Raw genomic sequence first — 19,518 nt, 5'->3', positions numbered from 1 at the left:
GGGAGGATCAGAGGGAGAAGCAGACTCCCTGCCGAGCAGGGAGCCCGATGTGGGACTCGATCCCGGGACTCCAGGATCATGACCTGAGCCGAAGGCAGTTGCTTAACCAACTGAGCCACCCAGGCGCCCTTTTTTTTTAATTTTTAAAAGAGATTTTATTTATTCATTTGAGAGCGAGAACATGAGCCAGGTCGGGGTGGGGGGAAGTAGGGGGAAGGGCAGAGGAAGAAGCGGACTTCTGGCTGATCAGGGAGCCTGACACAGGGCTGGATCCCAGGACCCCGAGATCATGACCTGAGCATAAGGCAGATGCTTAACTGACTGAGCTACCCAGGCACCCCCGAAAAATAAAATCTTAAAAAAAAAAAAGAATACCTGATTCTGTGTGATAATTAGTGACTCTGGAAGGTGCACTAGAGTGACAGTAGCTAAGCTGCAAGAGGCTAAGGCTTGAGTGGTAGAAAGGAGTCAGAAAGATTAGACTGTCAACAATATGAGGAAAAGATAAGAAAGAGGACAATCAGACTCAAGAGATGTTTTCCGGAAGGGAGAGACCTGATCCCACTTATGGGAGGAATAAATATTATTTGTAGGAGAAATAAATAAATAAATAAATAATTCAAGAACAATGTGAAGTTACAAGATAAAGAAGGGATAAATGATACAGCAAAAGTTCCAGAGGAGAAAGGTAATCAGGAGCACAAATGGAGAGGTTTGCCTTAGAAAGGAGGTCATGTGGGCCGCCTGGGTGGCTCAGTTGGTCAAGCATCTGCCTTTGGCTTAGGTCATGATCTCAGGGGTCCTGGGATCAAGCCCCACAGCTCTTTACTCAGCAGGGAGTCTGCTTCTCCCTCTCCCTCTGCCCCTCTCTCTGCTCATGCTCTCTCTCAAATAAATAAAATAAAATAGAAGAGAAAGGAGGTCATGTTCTCTGAAATCAAGAGACAATTATTCCCTGAGAATGGAGGACTTGAGAAATAGGGGAAAGATGTATAACCAGCTGTGAGAAACATGCTAAGTAGCCAATAAACAGTAACTAAAATGACCAAGTAGTCTGATACACTGCCAAGACTTAGGATGGGAGAAGACATAGTTTCGGTGGAAACTGGGACAAATAAGTCAGAGTGATATACAGAGAAGGGCAGATGCAGATAAATTCACAGACTTTCATGTTTGCCTCCCGATAACACTAGGTAGCTTTCCTTAGCCTTGCACACGCTTAGCTGCAAGCTTTTTTTAAATTTAAGATTGATTTATTTATTTTAGTGGGGGAGGGGCAGAGGGAGAGGGAGAGAGAGAATCTCAAGTAGGCTCCATGCCCAACATGGGGTTTGATCTCACAATCCTGAGACCGTGACCTGAGCCAAAATCAAGAGTCAGATGCTTAAGCTTAACCAACTGAGCCACCTTGGCGCCCCTCCTGCAGCTTTTTGAATCAAGATGTGGCTCTGCATGTGAGGAGACTCCCCATTATGACAGTTCTAGGGCACCCCTTCCTCTTCAAAACTGGCAACCACAGTGGCTGTTCTGGCTCTCGTGTCCCTCCTCTGGCCGCAGTAGATGACATACGCATTTATCCACAAGCATCAATAGCTCCCATCAAAGCAAAGAGCTATCCCAGAGCAGAAGAACCTGCTAGTCTGGGCCAGCTGGAAGAGTACAAAAGGGAAAGGTACTAGTCTCTGAGACTAAATGAAAACACAAGCTCAATTCTGAACCCTGTAACTGTCCCAGGAAGTTTTCTGAACCCTGTAACTGGTCCCTAGGAAGCCAGCAGCAGAGTCTCATTTGCTCTCCACAGGATTTCTATCATCCCATCCAGACTTCTAACTTGCTGGAGCTCACTGTCACAAACATTCCCATCCCCTTTCTTCTCCTCTGCTGCTCAGAGGATCAATATTGGTATTTTAAGCAGAAAGTTTCAACTTCCTTTAATCAACAAACTCTTTAGGTATAAAGTTTCTTTAATCAAAAAGGACTTCTCTTCCCTCAACACAAATGCACACATTAAAAGTAAAAAATATATATGAGAGAGACATATATTTACACAAATTAGAAACCACAGTCTCGAGTCCTGGATTAGGGGTTGAGAAAATGGACATCAGGAGCAACTGGAGGATGGCTTCTCATCTGCTCTAAATGTCCCACAGTCATCTCTCTGGCCATGGTGGGTAGACCAGGACCAGATAGGGTATAGCTCCAGGCTTATGGCAGAGTTACTGGCAAACTGTGGTAAAGAGGTCCCTCTCCGGAGAGCTTCTTAGGATCACCAGGGATGACCACAGATGCTGTAGCAGGTGGAACTGGAGTGGTTGGGGGAGAGTGGGTGAAGGGCTGCACTCCGTGCTGGACAAAAAGGATGACACCAATGCTGGCTCCAGTGCCTAAAGGACCATGGCTAAAGGAAATGGTACCTGGGGAACTGAGGGGGGGGTTGCAAATTGGAGTGGTGTGGATCCAAGTGAGGTGCATGGTTGGCCATTCAGTGAGGTGCCAAGGCTGCTTTGGTTTCAACAGCAGATGTCCTAGCTGTGTCTGGTCCATCTTTTCCATTGGAGGTGCAGGAGAAGAAGCAGCTGAGTAACTGTGGTGGCTTGGAAAATGCTAGAAGGGGGAGACGAGAAGAAAAAAAAACATGTGAGAAAGCTTTCAGATTAACTCCACTAGGTTGCTTAAAACTTTTCTTTCCTGGGGGACTCTGTTTGCAATGCAAACATACCTAGTTTTATGCAACAGCTCATTTTCTGCCAGGCGATGATTAAAAGTTTTAGTAACCTAGTTATACTTTCATTTACTTAACAAATACTTGAAGGCTTTTATGTACCACACATTATATCAGGCACTGGACATCCAGACAGGCGAAATAAAACAAACAGTCCCATAGGTTCTCACTATTTATAAAATAATTCATTTTAGAACTTCTTTTTTAAAAGTCTATTTTTAGTTGGAATCATCATTCTCCAATTTCTGCATTTAAAATTTTAATTTCCCTTTGTTGAGTTTCTCAAGAAATATAAATTAATATGCAGGCAAGATCCTCCTGCCTATTTTTGAATGAGTTATTCCCACAGCAATAATAACTGTGGTTGATTGAATACAAGAAGGACTGTCCGTTACCTATAGGAGACTTTACCCTCCCTGTAATTTGAGTACCCCATAAATACCCTATTGTTTAAAGGCACAAAAAATAGGTCACTTCCAAACGGGTCTAAGAATCTATCCAACACTCCTTCTGTGGGTGCCCCCTGGGTGCCCTCCTCCCCTCCCAGTGATATACCTGTTATGACCAGTCCTTGGAGCCCACACTTCCAGAGGGTTTGGTACAAGGATACTTGGGTAGGAGTAAAAAGAGGGAGAAGGAAAGAATTTTAGGGCAACAGAGGAGAAAGGAATTGTAGAGAAAAGCTAAGGACTCTTCCTGCATGACTCATTTGGCCAGGCAAAAAGCCTTCTGTATCTATGCAGAAAGCAGATAAGCTGCACATGAGGGATAGGGTTAAACTTCATGGAGTTCTTTGTAGTGATCAGAACAAAATAGAACAAAAACCATACAGGAATCAAGACAATGAAGGAAGGTGAGGCATTCCCTCCCCTGAAAAGAAACCTGTTGGAAAAGAGTAAGACTCAAGAGAAAACAGAAGGAACCCATTTTTGCAGGTACACTTCGTTTCCTTATATCCCCATCTCCCCCTCAGTTTTAGAAGTTCTTACCTTGGTCAGCTGGTGCCTGCTATTACCCAGTGATGACTTCTGGGCAGCTATATGAGGAAACCAAGTCTTTAACATCCCTTCTACCTGTAGCAAGGTTCCTAGGTAACGTTCCCTGTGAAAAAGACATTTCTTTAAAAAGCCATTAAGTGTGAAAAAGCAACAAGACAGGATTGTAGATATCTCCTTTTTTATGAAGTACTGAGGAAAGAACCAGGGGAACTTACCCCATCTGTGGCTTCTGCAAAACACCTACAATACGATGGATTCTATCCATTGCCACGCTTTGCTGGAAACTGCTCAATCCTGGGGTCAGGGAGAGAGAAAGACATCAAGGGTTGAGATTCAAGACCTTAGTCAGGTAAAGGAAGGAAAGAACAGGGTTAAAATAAATTCACCTAAAGAAATTAAATCACAGGGCGCCTGGGTGGCTCAGTTGGTTAAGCGACTGCCTTCGGCTCAGGTCATGATCCTGGAGTCCCGGGATCGAGTCCCGCGTCAGGCTCCCTGCTCGGCGGGGAGTCTGCTTCTCCCTCTGACCCCCCCCCTCATGTGCTCTCTCTCTCTCTCTCAAATAAATAAATAAAATCTTTAAAAAAAAAAAAGAAATTAAATCACAGAGGCAGAAAAGTAAAAATGTAGGCTGTAAAGATTTAAGAGAAATACACATTTAAAACATTGAGAGAAAGAGAAAGAGATGAACCTAGCCAGATAATTGCAATTAATCAGATAATTACCTCTCTCAAATCGACCCATCTTCAGCCCATTCAGTAGGTCTGTGAGAGGGCGGATGAATCCTTGAAGCTCTTTACACTGTAGGAAAACAGGACAAAGGCTATGAAAGGACTGAGAATTGCCCCTACAGTACTGTTCTTCCCCACCTCCAAATCTGGGAACCAACACTCTCTTCATTGGGTCCTTACTAACCATCTGGGTGCTAAGCCATTCCAGTATTGTCGACTTTCCTCTGCTTTCTCTTACCTTCTGAGCAAAAAGCAGGTCTCCTTCTGTGGTACAACCCTGGATGATCATGTTGGTCTGTAATCCACCATCTCTTGTTCTTTTGACCCCAGATCCTGCCATGGGAGAAGCCAGGCCCCGCTGTTCCAAGTGAGACGCTGTATGTTGGTTGCTGGAAATCTTGGGCCGTTGCCTGCACCGGATAGGACCGGGGCTGGGCCGAGAACCTCCCCTTTGCCCAACAGGGTCTGACCTGGGGCCACGGGCCGCCTTGTCCTCCCCCTCACTATCGGAGGGGAGGCCAAAGTCACTGTTCCCTGGGGAGGTGGAAAAAGAGGAAGAGAGAGAGTAGGAAGAACAGGAAGAAATGCTAGCTGGAGAATCCATAGGTTCAGAAGCAGGTGCTGGAGAGCAACTCCGGGAGTACCCAACGATGATCGGAACCTGCAACTGAAGAGCAAAGCGAGGGAGTTTGTAACCATAATCTGGAAATTAGGAAATGGACCGGGAGACTGGGGTGTACTGTATGGGACGATAATACCTCTTCTCTCCTCCCCAGCATTACATGTCTCAGAGACTATAGAAAAAGTCATCTCCTCCGCCTGCCCCCCTCAATTAAAAACCTGGACTGCCCCTCTGGCCTCCGCAGAACAGCTTCTTAGTCTGACACAGACTCTGTTCTTTACTCCCCTCTGTTCAGAGTAAATTACCCTACTTGACACCTTCCCCTGACAGTTGTTCGCCAGGTCTGTTCCCAGCCTGACCCCGCAGCGAGGGCTACTGGAGAGCCCCAAATCTCCGGCAACCCACCCAGTGACCCTGTAGGGACCACTCCCCACAGGGACCTCACGCCTCTTCCCAATCTTTCTGATCCGGATCCCTGAGCCGGGACCCTCTACAGTCGCGCCTGCCACGTGATGCTATCCTTCCCAGTTCCAAGATCTGCTTTCGGTCCCTAAACCTACCCCCTCCGGGTCTGATCCTCTCGCGCGGATCGCTTCCTTTTCCTGCAAGCCTCCTCACCTGTATCGGTCGGCTCAGCCCAGGCTGTCTCCTGCTCCTTCTCCAACTCTGCGGGTCTCGGCTGCCCACCTCCGCCTCTCTCCCACTGGGTCCCGCCCCTTCCCCCTCCCAGACACGTGCGGCTGGGCACGTGCCTTCCCCCTGCGTACACAGACCTCGCACCCTCATTGGTTGACTGGCCAGTGGCACGTGACTCTTGTTCCTGAAGTTCACATCCCATTTGCTACAGCCTCCAGGGGCTCGGCCAATAGAGACGCTGGTAGGTGACGATTGGCTGGAAGGGAAGCATTCCGTGCCCCGCCCCTACATGCGGCTTGCGAACCGGACCCGGTGATGAGAAAAGGAGGAGGATGGAAAAAGAGTGGAAAAGGGCGGAGCCCGAGGCCTTAAATAGGATGATGGTGGGCAGGAGACGTGCGGTTGGAGTGTGCAGACTGGTTGTGCGATCTGAGGCGCGCGTGTTGGGATGTGGGACTCCGGGCTCGTCCTCGGTAGCAGACGTCCTCCCCCTGCCGCGGCCCCCCTCCCGTTCGAGCGCCTCCTCTCACGAGGGCAGCACGTGGAAGCCGTCAGCAACTTGGGTCTGCAACGTGTGTGAGAGAATGGATGTATGCCACTGTGTATCCATCCTCTCCCCCTCTGGGCCGCGCGGCCCTCGTGACTCTCGGGTCTCTGCTTCACCCTCTCCGCCTCCTCCTTCTACAAGTTGGGTGCCTCCTGCCCTGCTGGGTGAGGAGGGTGGGGACTGCTGCCGAGAACACCGCGTCCTCTCGCGCACTCCCACTGGGGCGGCTCCTCCGGCCCTTTCCTTACATAACCCGCCACGCACGTTACCAGCTCAGATGCCAGCCAGCCACGACTCTAGAGGTCAAAGACGAACTCGGTTGTTCCTGACTTTTCTATCCGGGGTCCTCGGATTCCTAGCGCAGGGAAAGGAGTATGGGTAGGTCCCTGATTTCCTAGATTATACCTTTGTCCAGCTTCATTGCCTTTATTTGTTCCCTGGAGAAGATTCGAAAGGCTTGGAAGGAGGGAAGGTGGCAAGTCCGGAGTTGACAGAGTCCGGAATTTACTATTCAATGCCCCTTGCAGTACTGAAAGTACAGTGCGGCGAAGGGGATAGGGGCTCAGGGACCGTGGGCTGATTGAGGCTGTGACACCGAAGCGACCGCAAGGGGGCAGCCCAGCTCTGATTAGGGTCTCGAGGACAGAGGAAGAATTAAAGTATGTCCCTGCCTGCCCTAATTACGCGCTGGAAAAGGCACATTGTTGGGGGTTGGGGGTGTAAGTGGAGGAGGGTGTGAGTTTTTAAGATCTATTCTAAGTAGTTTTTAATATTTTACATATGTTTAACAATGTGCTTATTTTATAAAAAGAAAAAAGTGTTCTACATAAACCTCAACTCTCTTTTCCCAAACACTCTGTCTCAACACCATGTGTAATAAAATATTAGAATTAGATGAAGTTAACTGTGTTGGTGCTCTTCTCCATTCTTCACAACAGTTCAGGTTTATTCACAGTCCTAATTATTCCCTCTAATTCTACTGCCACCTAACTCCCTTTCTAATCTACCCTTCCTATCCCCATATCCTGGTGCTCTCTTTAGCGTTGTGAGATTAGAACAGACCCTCACGAAGGAGTAGACAGTAACCAGATTATTTCATTTATTTATCTTCCAATTTCCTCTTCCCAAATCCCCATCCAAAGAGTTGTAGCAGCCTTCTTTCTCCTAAAAAAGGAAAGAAAGGGAAAAATAGGCTCAGGTGGCTCAGGAAGCCCCTCGTGGCCCCCCACCTCTATGAAAACTCCCCAGATTTCATATTCTGGGCTATATTTCTCCCATCTCCTGGAAGATGTGTCCCCTTCCCTCCTCACTCCTTCCTCTGGTAAAGCTCTTCATCCCCTCCCACCCCCCCAATAGTTTTTTTAGAATCCCAATTTTAAATTCCTTTCCTACAGTACAGGCTTCTCTTCCCTCCTGCTTGCCTCCACCACTCTCCTCTACTGTAGGGAACCAACCGCCACCCCTTCTGCCTCTGAACTTTGCCTCTTCACTCTGCCAGGTTGTAGGGCACCTCCCACTATGCCCTCTGGCAACTGCCATATCTTAAACCACCTCCTGGCTGGAACCAGCTTTGATTCCTCAAGTCAGACTGGAAATCTGGAGAGGTTTCTTCCCTGTTTCACCTGCTTCTGCTGTAGGAGGTCCTGAAGTCATCCCAGTTCAGAAAAAAGTAAAGACTCTTGTTTGAAAAGTCTTTGCCTCAACATCTCCTAAACCTCTTTAAAATTAGATAAGATTTTTCTAAATGGGATCCCTTGTCCTTTAAGCAGCTGAGAATTGACCAGGCTGGAAACACTAGCCAGAGATATTGGGAAAAGGTTACTTCACGGACTCCCCAAGGCCAGTGGCTGCACTCTCACCTTCTACATGAAATATATGCCCCCCTGAACGAGGGCCCAGGACAGGAGGAGGGGAACAGGACTCTGCAGACTGGATACAGCATCGTTCAGATCTGGACTCTGCTAAAATACAGACATCCCCCCACGGTAGGCTAGCGTCATCCTTCCTACCATCCCTCCTCCCCCTCTGGAAGGATAGCCATCTCTTTATACCAACCTCCGTCTTCCTTTCTTCGGAGCTTAGAGAAAGATCCAGCTCTCCTCCCCATAACTATGAGGAGTCCTTTCCTCTGTGCCTTTCAGCCTCCGGAGCATATCGGGGAGGATCAACTCAATTCAACCATGTGTATTTTTTATCTGTTATGTGCATGACACTAAGCTTAGTCACTGTGCTAGGTGCTACAGCAAGGATATAAGTGTGATTAAGACCTCCCTCCTTTCTTCAGAGAGTTTACAATCTAAATGGAGCCTACTATGTACCTTAAAATCTTTCCCTGTCCTTGTCATCAATCACCAGCTTTCCATTCCTACTGACTCCTCCCATCTGTGTTCAACTATATTCAGGCTATACTTTGGTCCTCTTGCCCTTTTTGGCGGCTGCTTCTTTTTTTTATTACCAGATTTCTCAGATGATTGGTCTACACTCTCCCTTTCCTTCTTCACAATATACTCCCTCTCTAACTCCACAAAACCTAACTTTTGCTCAACCACTCAATTAAAACTTACTTCTTTGGAGCTACCAATGACCTCCTTTTCTTTGGACTCTTGGTCGCTTTTTATTGACTATATTAAACTTTATCTTCTAGATTCTATAATACAGACTTGGCTATCTGCCTGCCTCTTCAATCAATTCTTCTCCATTTTCCTGGTTGATTCCTTTTCTTCCTACTAACTACAGGCACAGTCATTGGCCTCTGGTCTTCTGTGTACCAGCTCTGTTGAGCTTGTCTACTTTCGTAACTGTGACTTTGCACTTAGAACTGCAGCTCTGACCTAGTTCAGCTACCTTTGGACACCGTCACCATAAATTCAGCTTGACCAGTACCTAATTTATACGTTCAGTCCTAAACCACTCTGACCTTTCACAGTTCCTATTTTGGTCAGCCATTTCCCCAGACATCCATATTCAAAACTTGTAAGCTATTTCAACTCTCTCCTCATTTGCTGCTCATTGCATTTTCTTCAAAATACTTATTTTTCTCCTCTCCCTTCAAAATGCTACTTCCCTAGTCCAAGCCTTTAATGGATTGTTTCCAGAATGATGTAAATCTCATGCATCTCTCTCCACTCTGTTGCATCCTGCGTACAACAAATAGTTTTTCTAAAATACCACTTTCGGGGCGCCTGAGTGGCTCAGTCGTTAAGTGTCTGCCTTTGGCTCAGGTCATGTCCCAGGATCCTGGGATCGAGCCCCGCATTGGGCTCCCTGCTTCGCGGGAAGCCTTCTTCTCCCTCTCCCACTCCCCCTGCTTGTGTTCCCTCTCGCTGTGTCTCTCTCTGTCAAATAAATAAATAACATCTTAAAAAAATAAATAAAATACCACTTTCACTGTATCTTTACCACACTGAAGAACTTACTAGGCTCCCCCATTGCTTATCTAAGTCCAGACTTCAGCCTGACACTTCAGATTCTCTTGTGATTCAGCCCTATTGCCTTACCTATGTGAAATAATCAAGCGAGTATTAGGAGCCTTATAAATTTTAATTTTTTTCTTAATTTTCCGCTGTTCCTTCCCATACACCTTCTCCTCCAATCATACCCTATCCCACTAAACATGCCATGCTTATTCCATCCCCTCACCAATGCTGCTCTTTTATCTGCGATTCTTCCTTCTAATTGTTTTCATACTTTCATAACTTACTGCCACTCAAAAGCTTACCTATCCTTCCAAGTTTATCTCAAACACAGTCATCTTCTAAAAGTCTTCCAGGCAACTCCAGTGTATACTGATTTCTGTCCTTCCACTGACTAAAACACTTGCCTATGTCATATGCTCTGAAATTTATATGTAATTGAACTTTGTTATGAACCTTTTCATTTTGTTCTAAATGTTTTGTAAGTGTTGAACTTGGGTTTTATAAATACTTTGAGGGCAATAACAACATCATAGATTTCCTTTTCATCATCATCAGCATCCTTCACAGTTTTTTTTTATTTTTTAAAGATTTTTATTTATTTATTTGAAAGAGAGTGAGAGAGTGAGAGAAAGCACAGAGGGAGAGGGAGAAGCAGGCTCCCCGCTGAGCAGGGAGCACGATGCAGGACTCCATCTCAGGACACTGAGATCACGACCTGAGCCAAAGGCAGACGCTTAATGGACTGAGCCACCCAGGCACCCTCCTTCACAGTTTTAGTCATAGGTTACATACACATTTAAGTACTATTGAACTGAAATTTAACTGTACCAAATCTCCCCAGTTTTCTGAATACAAGGTTAGTATTAAATCTCAATGGAGGGGCTTCTGGGTGGCTCAGTCAGTTAAGTGGCTGACTCTTGGTTTCTGCTCAGGTCATGATCTCAGGGTCCTGGGATCGAGCCCCACATCTGCTCCACACTCAGTAGGGAATCTGCTTGAGGATTCTCTCTTTCCCTGTTCCTTTTGCCTCTCCCCTGGCTCTCTTTCTCTCTCTCAAATAAATAAGTTAATTTAAAAAAAACAACTAGGGTCTCTTGGGTGGCTCAGTCGGTTAAGCGTCTGCCTTCGGCTCAGGTCATGATCCCAGGGTCCTGGGATCGAGCCCCGCATCCCGCTCCGCGGGAAGCCTGCTTCTCCCTCTCCCACTCCCCCCATTTGTGTTCCCTCTCTTGCTGTGTCTCTCTCTGTCAAATAAATAAATAAAATCTTTTAAATAAATAAATAAATAAATAAAAACAACTAAAAAAAAATCTCAATGAGAGGTATGATGGCCAAGCTGAGCTAGACACCTGCATTGCTATATTAGTTATTTGGTTCCTTCTTCCACCGAAGCCTATTATTTCAGCCCTCCCTCTGTTCTATGTCACCAGCCCTGGGGTCTGCACCCCCCTCCCCGCCCTGTCCCACCATCCCCAATCCACTCACTGGTTCCATTGTTTCAGGCTTCTGAGGGTCTGCACCTTCTGTTTCATGACTAATGGTAGTCTCTGCTGCTTCCCTTCCCTCCTTATTCAACCTGTTCTGCCCTCAGTAGGATCAAAAAACACAGTTATCATTGCTTCCATCCAACATCCTCAGAGTTTCTCTATTTAGACTCCTTCTCTCCTGCAGCCCCCATCCCCCAAACTTAAGCTCAGGAATCCTCCCTACTTTATGTTTGCATGGATTATGTACCCATCCCATTCACCAATTCCCCTGACTCAAGGACTGTCCCTCCCTCTCAATGTCTTAGCAAACCTACTGAGTTCTGGCTTTATTTTCTTCCCCAACTGTGGTTAACATATATGCTTTGGGACTTCCCAGTTCCATTTCACCTAACTCATTTGTGTTCCTGCTAATCATTTATATTTCAATATTGCTCAGTTTCTTTTTTAACTGTTACCTATCCCGACCCTCTTAGATGTAGAGGTCACTCACCTGTCTGTCCTCAGATTCAAACATGGAGTAATCAACAGTGAAATTTGCACCGAAGTCATCTGGGGAGGAGAAAAAAATCAGTAATGACAAACAAAAAAGGTAGCAGTAGGTCTAGAAATGGAAAGAGGAAGAAATTGCTCAGAATACTTTAACTTGCTCAAGTTGTAAAATTTACTGGTGTAATCTAATTCTAATGAACTTTAATGTTAAAAATGTTTGTGAATGTATCTGCATTTATATTTTCAACCTGGTATCTAAAATAATTTACAAATTTGAAAATCTTCAAATCGTTTCAACCAGGTTCCAAAGAACTGAAAATCGCTAGCTTGAGAAATAACATTATGAGCCTTGATAAGGTCTTTGCTCATAGCTGAGTTTCTCTCTGATCTAGTTGTTCCAATTGCAAAGAGAAAGGCAAAGTCTCAGAACTAAGTATCTCCAAAATCTCTGTCCATCCTGCTATGCGTCAGAGCCTTATACATACTCACCATAATTGGGGGTGACTGTGTAATAATAGATCACCTGATAATAATCATCCTCTTCCAGTCCTTCTCCATCCTCATGTTCTTGTCCTATGGGGACAAGGACTAGAAGTCAGGGGGCATCTGGAACTCCTTAGCAAGGGAAGGACACCTGAAGTTGACCTCAGCTCTATCAATTTCTTTTCTCTCTGCCCCCCCTTCAAGGGTCTTACTATCTCACTGCCTGTGTACCTCTAAACCCTTCTCGGTCTTTGGGGCTCCATATCTGTGATGAGGCTTTTGGACTTGGGTTTTAGTTTATTGTTTTTTTTTATGAACATCTAATGTATTATTTGTTTCAGGGGTACAGGTCTGTGATTTATCAGTCTTACACAATTCACAGCGCTCACCATAGCACACACCCTCCCCAATGTTCATCACTGGACTTGGGTTTTAGTTCCGGATTCACTGCTAACTAGCAGAATAATGCTGAAGAAGCCACTTAACATCTCCTCTCTTAAAATGAGTCAGCTGGACTAAATGATCCATCTGCATTAGTTTTTCTTCCTTCCCAGGACTAAATATATAGATCAAGGACTCCAGGCCTCCTACTGAACACTTCCCTAAGCTCCTTAAATGCTCTCCCCGAACCCCAGGCAATGACACACAAATCTGGAGGAAAAGGAAACAATGAGAGTACCTGGCAGACTGGGAACAAAGGAGGGAAGGAGCCAAGCTACTTTTGGGACTCTCTCCTTGAGGAGGCCAGTTCTCCACTACCCTAAAGGCCACCCCCCATTTCTGTTTTCTTACTAATATAACGGTTTTTTCTCTGGCCCTCTGGGAAAGAAGATACCCTGGCTTCTCTCATTAGTTTCAGACTGCCCCACCTTCCAAGAGTCCACCTCTCTCCTCCACCCTCTCTGTAATCCCTCACCATCTTGTTCAACTCTGTGGTGTCGGAGAGCTGAGGTGACTTGTTAGGACCTCCAAGTGTCCGGGACTCCGTCCACATCAGCTGTTTCTTCTTTGACAGGACTCTGCTTTCTGTCCCTTTTCCCGGCTCTACTTTCCAGATCCCACCCCCCACTCCGCCCTAACACTGGACTCTGGCACAGATGTGTGTTATCACTCCCCATCAAATTGCGCCTCTCACCCTCTCCTCATTTTTCTTTTCTCCCACCCCACTTATGATAGAAGACCTAGCCCAAAAGCTCAGGGAGAGAAGTGAACTTACCCAGGATAAGTAGCACAGCAAGGATGGCTACGAAGAGGACATCCATTCTGGATTCTGCACTATTGCTGTGAAAGTAAAAAAGGAAATTACAGAGTTTCTCACCAAATTTACCCCGCCTTCTGCCCTCCTCCAACGCTGCTGCAACTCTTCTCCCAGGGGGTAGAATTCTCCACCCACTTGCTGTTGGACTAGATCATCAGTTTTTACTGGTCAGCCAGATCTGCCCAGATTAAGAGAGGCAAAGTGGGTTTTGATGCAAACCGGCTTCACTGAGCTCCCCCAGCCCTAGATTAGATCCATTCAGGACTCCCGCTGCCACTACCAAAACAAGCAAACAAACAAGCAAAAAGCCAAACCAAAACAAAAAACCCCAGCCTATCTGGGAGCTTCCTGTCTCCCCTCCTCTCCTTCTTCCCTCCTCAGTCCTCACAACAAGTTCACCCTCCTTTTCACTGTCCCTAACTTACCATCGCCAAGCAGAGTCGAGGCTTATTCACAATCTCTCTTCACAGCCAAAATGTTCTGAGGAAGGGATGAGCATTTTTTCTAGATCGAAAAAATTCCCTCTCCTCTGCCTATCCTGGACTATGAAGTACAGGAGTAACATCAACATCATTGTCTGACACTCAAAGCACTTACTACATTACTTCTGATAAAAATCTCTCAGCCAAGACTAGTTATTTCCTCTCTGGTAAGTACTGACCTCACTTCATTTCTTTCTCTCCTTTCTGGATACAGGATGGAAGAAGGGAGGAAACAGCCTCTTTTCCCATGTAGATGCTATCCCCTTCTCCCACTTTCAGTCACTTGGTATGCTCTCTCCATTCCAGCCCACAGGGCTAGAGTTCATCTCACTCTTCTCTCTGCTTTTATATTTCCCATTTTCATTTGATTCAACTCAGAAACATTTAGTAATGTATATGCTAGGCCTAGTCTGATAGGCAATTCAGGGTCCACTGGCAAGGGAATAAGAGTAGTTATGTTTTTTTAAGAGGAAGTTAATAAATATCTATTCAACATCTACTAAGAGTCAGGCGCTATGAGAGTCTCTGTGGAACCACCGGTGGACAAGATAGGTTTGGCGCCTGCTCTCATCAGTCAGAAGATGCTGTGGTAATACTCAGAAGAGAGATAAGAAGAGCTGTCTTATTCCTATCACCTCCCCTGACTTGGCCACCTCCCCTGACTCAGAAGCAAGACACACTGGAGTTTTGAGCACTGGCCAGGATGTTTCCACCCTCTCAGCCTTTTGGGGGGGAGGATTTGCTTGGTGATGGTGATTTTCCATGTATCTATACAATCTATTCCTTCAGCTCCTTTTAAGAACTTCCTGGAAAAAAATGTAAAATGCTTATGTGGATGTACCCATATGCATTAAATCATAAATCACTTCCAGGAAGGAAAGGAAACCTGGTTCTCTTTGAACAATTTCTATGTTTTTTTTGGTACTTTGATTAGTCTCTCAAAAACAATTTTCCAGATTTCCTCACCTTCCCATTCTGGTACTCTTTTACCTAAATATCCTCCCTAAAGACTGACCTTTGCCCCATCCAGATGAGGTTACAATACCCTCTTCTATTTTAATTTTCTCTCACTCTAATACACACAACCACTGTGCCTTCCCCTAGCCTGAAGAAAAGACACCACTGAGTTCATTTTCAGAAAATAAACGGAGGAAGTATGACCTAAAAGGAACTGTGTGACTTGGCTGGTGTGTGTGTGTGTGTGTATGTGTGATTTTCCTTCAGCCCCATAGCTCGAATTGCTTTTTTACAAAGAGTCTTAACTTTGAAATCTTAACACCAAATCCCATGTAACCTCCTTCCTAACATTGCTCTCCAGGCTCCTATTCTCTCCGATTCTCTGGTCATGACAGATGAAGGCTTCATTAGCGATATACTCACTGAATTGCATGTTTCCTCTACTAGCCCGTTGAAAGAATCTTACTTTTAAGTCTAACCTTCATCTCTTAGGCAGTAGCTCAAGCTCGTTTCCTCTCATTCAAGTAAGAACAATACCCGTCCCTATCTCCCTGCACCCTCTATCCTGTGCTTTCTTTGTATTTGTCCTTTAGGTTCCAACAGGATCTTCCCCCCCTCTGCAGCTCTTCAAGAAGACGTAGAATTGCCACTACCCTTTCCCCACAAAATAACGAAAGGAAGACGCAGCCAAGGCCCAACCAGACCCATGAACCCGGGCCAGTCCCGACCCACTCCCTCCTTTCACCCGCTCGAGCCACTCCCGGAACCCAGGTCGAAAGCTCAGTAGGGCAGAAAGACTACAACTCCCAGCAGGTAGTGCCGCCCCGCCCCCGCAGCTCCGCCCCCGCCGATTCTCCGTTGGCCTTCGGGGGGTGGGGATTGGATGGGAGGTGGCCATGGGGCTGCGGCCGGGTTTGTTCCCTCCTCGGCTTCCGTAGAGGAAGTCGCGCGGACCTGTATCTGGGGTTTCGGTGTCCCCCCTCCCCTTCCCCGGGGTCCGGGGGTGACATTGCACCGCGCCCCTCACGGGGTCGCGTCGCCACCCCAAGCGGACTCCCCAGCTGGCGTCCTCCCCCTATCCACCCCTCTTGGCCAGGCTTTCCACCCCGCCCCGGTTGCCCAGCCATGGGGGCCGCAGTGTTTTTCGGATGCACTTTCGTCGCTTTCGGCCCGGCCTTTGCGCTTTTCTTGATCACTGTGGCTGGGGACCCTCTTCGCGTAATCATCCTGGTCGCGGGGTGAGTAGGGGGTCGACAAGACGCGGGAGGGCGCCAGAGAGAGAGATCCGGAAGGGGCTGGGCGAGCTTGGGAGCCTGAGTTGGGGGAGACAAGTCGGAGGTGAAGATTGGAAAGGGTCGAGTCAGGGGTCTAGATGATTTGCCCTTTCCCGCAGTTGGTTTCCGCCTTCCAGGGATCGCACAGATTCCTCCTATACTCCTCCCGGCGACGTCAGAAGAGGCCCAAGGCCAAGACTCGTGAGGGGGGGTGTGCTGACCTCCGCCGGCCTAAGGGAGGATCCAGGAATGGATACCTCTCCCTACTGTGCGCGTACATTCTGGCTCTCATCGCTCTGAAGACTCATTAATCAGATTTCTGTCCCTTCCCCCGGTCCAGATCCCTACATGACCCCCTTGGTGGAGACACCGATCCTGTCTCCTCCCAGTCTCCCTGACCATCCGGAAGTCTAACTTCCACTTTCCATGCTGCAGCCTTGATTGGTTCCCCTCCTTGATTTCCCTGGCTCTCCCTACCCTGACCTGTCTGATTGCCCGTGTCTTTCCTCAGGGCATTTTTCTGGCTGGTCTCCTTGCTCTTGGCCTCTGTGGTCTGGTTCATCTTGGTCCATGTGACCGACCGGTCAGATGCCCGGCTCCAGTATGGCCTCCTGATTTTTGGTGCTGCGGTCTCTGTCCTTCTACAGGAGGTGTTCCGCTTTGCCTACTACAAGCTGCTTAAGTAAGAAGATGGGATGGTTAGGAGGGGAGAAGGGCAGACGATTGCACTATGAGAAGTGGGGCAGCCCCTGGGTGGTGGGTTTGGAAGAGGAGGCACTAAGGGAGGACGTTAGAGGGAAAGGAGCATTACTGCCCTCCCTCATATTTCCCCTACCCCACCCCACCCCCGCCCCATCCCAGGAAGGCAGATGAGGGGTTAGCATCGCTGAGTGAGGACGGAAGATCACCCATCTCCATCCGCCAGATGGCCTATGGTGAGCCAAGGGAGAGGGACTGGAGGAGGGAGTTGGACACCCCCCTCTCCCAGGGAAGTCGAAAACAACCACGTGTTCTAAGTGGCTGCTGCTTTTCCTTCATACCTGACTTCCAAGGAGGTGGTCTGGAGGGAGAGTAGGTGTGGGGGAATTGCGACTGGGAATGGGGTGGGATCACTGGTAATCAGGCTGTAGAGATCTATGACGTTGATGAGACCCTCCTTCCCTCCAGTTTCTGGTCTTTCCTTCGGTATCATCAGTGGTGTCTTCTCTGTTATCAATATTTTGGCTGATGCGCTTGGGCCAGGTGTGGTTGGCATCCATGGAGACTCACCCTATTACTTCCTGACTTCAGGTAAGGCCTGCTTTCTGTCTTGCCTTCATGCCCCATCCATCCCTGGCCCTGATCTGATGTATTAGCCTTCACTGGGAGACCTCTTTGGCTCAACATCTCAGGAGGCTGGGAGAGGATGAGGGATGTAGCTCATCCCCATCTCCCTCCCCGCAGCCTTTCTGACAGCAGCCATTATCCTGCTCCATACCTTTTGGGGAGTTGTGTTCTTTGATGCCTGTGAGAGGAGACGGTACTGGGCTTTGGGCCTGGTGGTTGGGAGTCACCTACTGACCTCCGGACTGGTGAGTTGGGGACATGGGCCCAAGTTAGAGAGAAAAAAGTTTAATGGTGAGTGGGATGGAGGGGAGATATATTCTCACTTCTTAACATTTGAAAATATACCGAGGGAGCAGGCGGAGAGGTAAGTGTTGAGAAGTCTCTCACCTCAGCATCAGTTGTATAACCTGCTCTGGGGATGCTCCGGGAGGAGTTTGAATGGATTAGTCAAACTCTAATACAAATGGCCTGAGGTGAGCAGGAGGGGCAGAAACCTATGAGGGAGCTAAAAATCAAAAGTCCTCTTAACCACAAGATGTTGGTGCCCTGAAGGGAAGGACTGGGGGATTTGAGTGAGCCACCTGGGGCGGGGTGGGGGGTAGGGGGGAGGTTTGGGTCAAAGGCACGGAGAGAATGTGGGGATTAGGCAGAGAGAGAAGCTAACTTCTTTTCTACCCTTACCCCATCCCTAGACATTCCTGAACCCCTGGTACGAGGCCAGCCTGCTGCCCATCTATGCAGTCACTGTTTCCATGGGCCTTTGGGCCTTCATCACAGCTGGAGGTTCCCTCCGAAGTATCCAGCGCAGCCTCTCGTGTAAGGACTGACTACCTGGACTGATCGCCTGACAGATCCCACCTGCCTGCCCACTGCCCATGACTGAGCCCAGCCCTAGCCCGGGTCCATTGCCCACCATTCTCTGTCTCCTCGTCGGTCTATCCCACCACCTTCAGGGTTTTGCTTTGTCCACTCGTGACCTTTAGTCTCTAGGCTTCACCAGGAGCAGCCTGGGTTCAGCCAGTCAGTGACTGGTGGGTTTGAATCTGTACTTATCCCCACCATCTGGGGACCCCCTTGTTGTCCAGGACTCCCCATGTGTCAGTGCTCTGCCCTCACCCTGCGCAAGACTCACCCCCCTTCCCCTCTGCAGGCCGACGGCAGGAGGACAGTCGGGTGATGGTGTATTCTGCCCTGCGCATCCCACCCGAGGACTGAGGGAACGTGGGGGGGAACCCCTAGGCCTGGGGTGCCCTCCTGATCTCCTCGCCCTGTATTTCTCCATCTCCAGTTCTGGACAGTGCAGGTTGCCAAGAAAAGGGACCTAGTTTAGCTGTTGCTGTGGAGATGAAATTAATGGAGGCTCAAGGGTAGACGAGCTCTCAGTTTCCCAGTACCTCCTCCCCAGACTGGGCGTCTTGGTATTTTTCTCAGGTCTGAGGGGAACCATTTTTGGTGTGATAAAGACCCCAAACTGCGTTTTTCTTTTCTTTTTCTTTCTCTTTCTCTTTCTTTCTTTCTCTCTTTTTCTTTCTTTTTTTCTTTTCTTTTCTTTCTTTCTTTCTTTCTTTCTTTCTTTCTTTCTTTCTTTCTTTCTTTCTCTTTCTTCCTTTTTTTCTTTTTTTGAATGGGGGAGGGAAGAGGTGTGTTGGAATTCTTCTAACCTCCTTGAACTATATTTTCCTTCCTCAAATTGCTCCTCATGGTGGGGCTTATATCTGTCCACCTTTCCCCTTTGTCCCAGGCCTTGGGGGAAAGGAAGGAAGTGCATGTTTGGGAAACTGGTATTACTGGAACTAATGTTTTAACCTCCTTGACCACCAGCATCCCTCCCCTCCCCAAGGTGAAGTGGAGGGTGCTGCGGTGAGCTGGCCCACTCCAGAGCTGCAATGCCACTGGAGAAGTCAGACTACCATGACATCACAGGGAAGGAGGGCAGATTTTTTTCTAGTTTTTAATTGGGGTGTGGGGGGGTGGGTGGGGAGGTTTTCTATAAACTGTATCATTTTCTGCTGAGGATGGCATGTTCCATCCTTTTAATCAAGGTGATTGTGATTTTGACTAATAAAAAGGACTTTATAATTGTGGGGGAA

General features: G+C 47.7%; 3 protein-coding genes across 8 annotated transcripts; 1 reads left to right on the top strand and 2 right to left on the bottom strand.

Annotated features, from left to right (window-relative positions):
* Positions 1 to 1,946: 1,946 nt before the first annotated feature.
* On the bottom strand, positions 1,947 to 6,384 carry CIART (circadian associated repressor of transcription). The gene is made up of 6 exons (XM_034989919.1): positions 5,692 to 6,384; positions 4,690 to 5,118; positions 4,446 to 4,521; positions 3,936 to 4,014; positions 3,712 to 3,823; positions 1,947 to 2,604 (listed from the first exon to the last, which is right to left on the bottom strand). Exons 1-6 carry the CDS (start codon positions 5,857 to 5,859, stop codon positions 2,206 to 2,208), a joined length of 1,263 nt encoding a protein of 420 aa, XP_034845810.1. The 5' UTR covers positions 5,860 to 6,384; the 3' UTR covers positions 1,947 to 2,205.
* A 947-nt stretch (positions 6,385 to 7,331) lies between these two features.
* On the bottom strand, positions 7,332 to 13,919 carry CUNH1orf54 (chromosome unknown C1orf54 homolog). 6 transcript variants are annotated; one of them, XM_034989922.1, is made up of 7 exons: positions 13,815 to 13,919; positions 13,348 to 13,412; positions 12,138 to 12,221; positions 11,650 to 11,708; positions 11,158 to 11,253; positions 8,116 to 8,217; positions 7,332 to 7,420 (listed from the first exon to the last, which is right to left on the bottom strand). In XM_034989922.1, exons 2-6 carry the CDS (start codon positions 13,391 to 13,393, stop codon positions 8,119 to 8,121), a joined length of 384 nt encoding a protein of 127 aa, XP_034845813.1. In that variant the 5' UTR covers positions 13,394 to 13,412; positions 13,815 to 13,919; the 3' UTR covers positions 7,332 to 7,420; positions 8,116 to 8,118. The 6 variants fall into 6 exon arrangements, with proteins under 6 accessions (XP_034845813.1, XP_034845814.1, XP_034845815.1 ...); XM_034989923.1 differs by lacking the exon at positions 13,815 to 13,919 and adding an exon at positions 13,609 to 13,676; XM_034989924.1 differs by lacking the exon at positions 13,815 to 13,919 and having other exon boundaries at positions 8,116 to 8,214; positions 13,348 to 13,453.
* A 1,814-nt stretch (positions 13,920 to 15,733) lies between these two features.
* On the top strand, positions 15,734 to 19,507 carry APH1A (aph-1 homolog A, gamma-secretase subunit). Its single transcript, XM_034989918.1, has 7 exons — positions 15,734 to 16,066; positions 16,614 to 16,784; positions 16,964 to 17,037; positions 17,270 to 17,392; positions 17,546 to 17,673; positions 18,121 to 18,244; positions 18,579 to 19,507. Exons 1-7 carry the CDS (start codon positions 15,954 to 15,956, stop codon positions 18,641 to 18,643), a joined length of 798 nt encoding a protein of 265 aa, XP_034845809.1. The 5' UTR covers positions 15,734 to 15,953; the 3' UTR covers positions 18,644 to 19,507.
* The last annotated feature ends 11 nt before the right edge of the window (positions 19,508 to 19,518 follow it).

The sequence above is a fragment of the Mirounga leonina genome, unplaced genomic scaffold (assembly GCF_011800145.1).
Source record: "Mirounga leonina isolate KUSES-001 unplaced genomic scaffold, KU_Mleo_1.0 Mir_493, whole genome shotgun sequence".
In the NCBI taxonomy this organism is placed as follows: Eukaryota; Metazoa; Chordata; class Mammalia; order Carnivora; family Phocidae; genus Mirounga; species Mirounga leonina.
The sequence above is the reverse complement of the archived record's forward strand: the minus strand, read 5'-3'. Positions and strand labels throughout refer to the sequence as shown.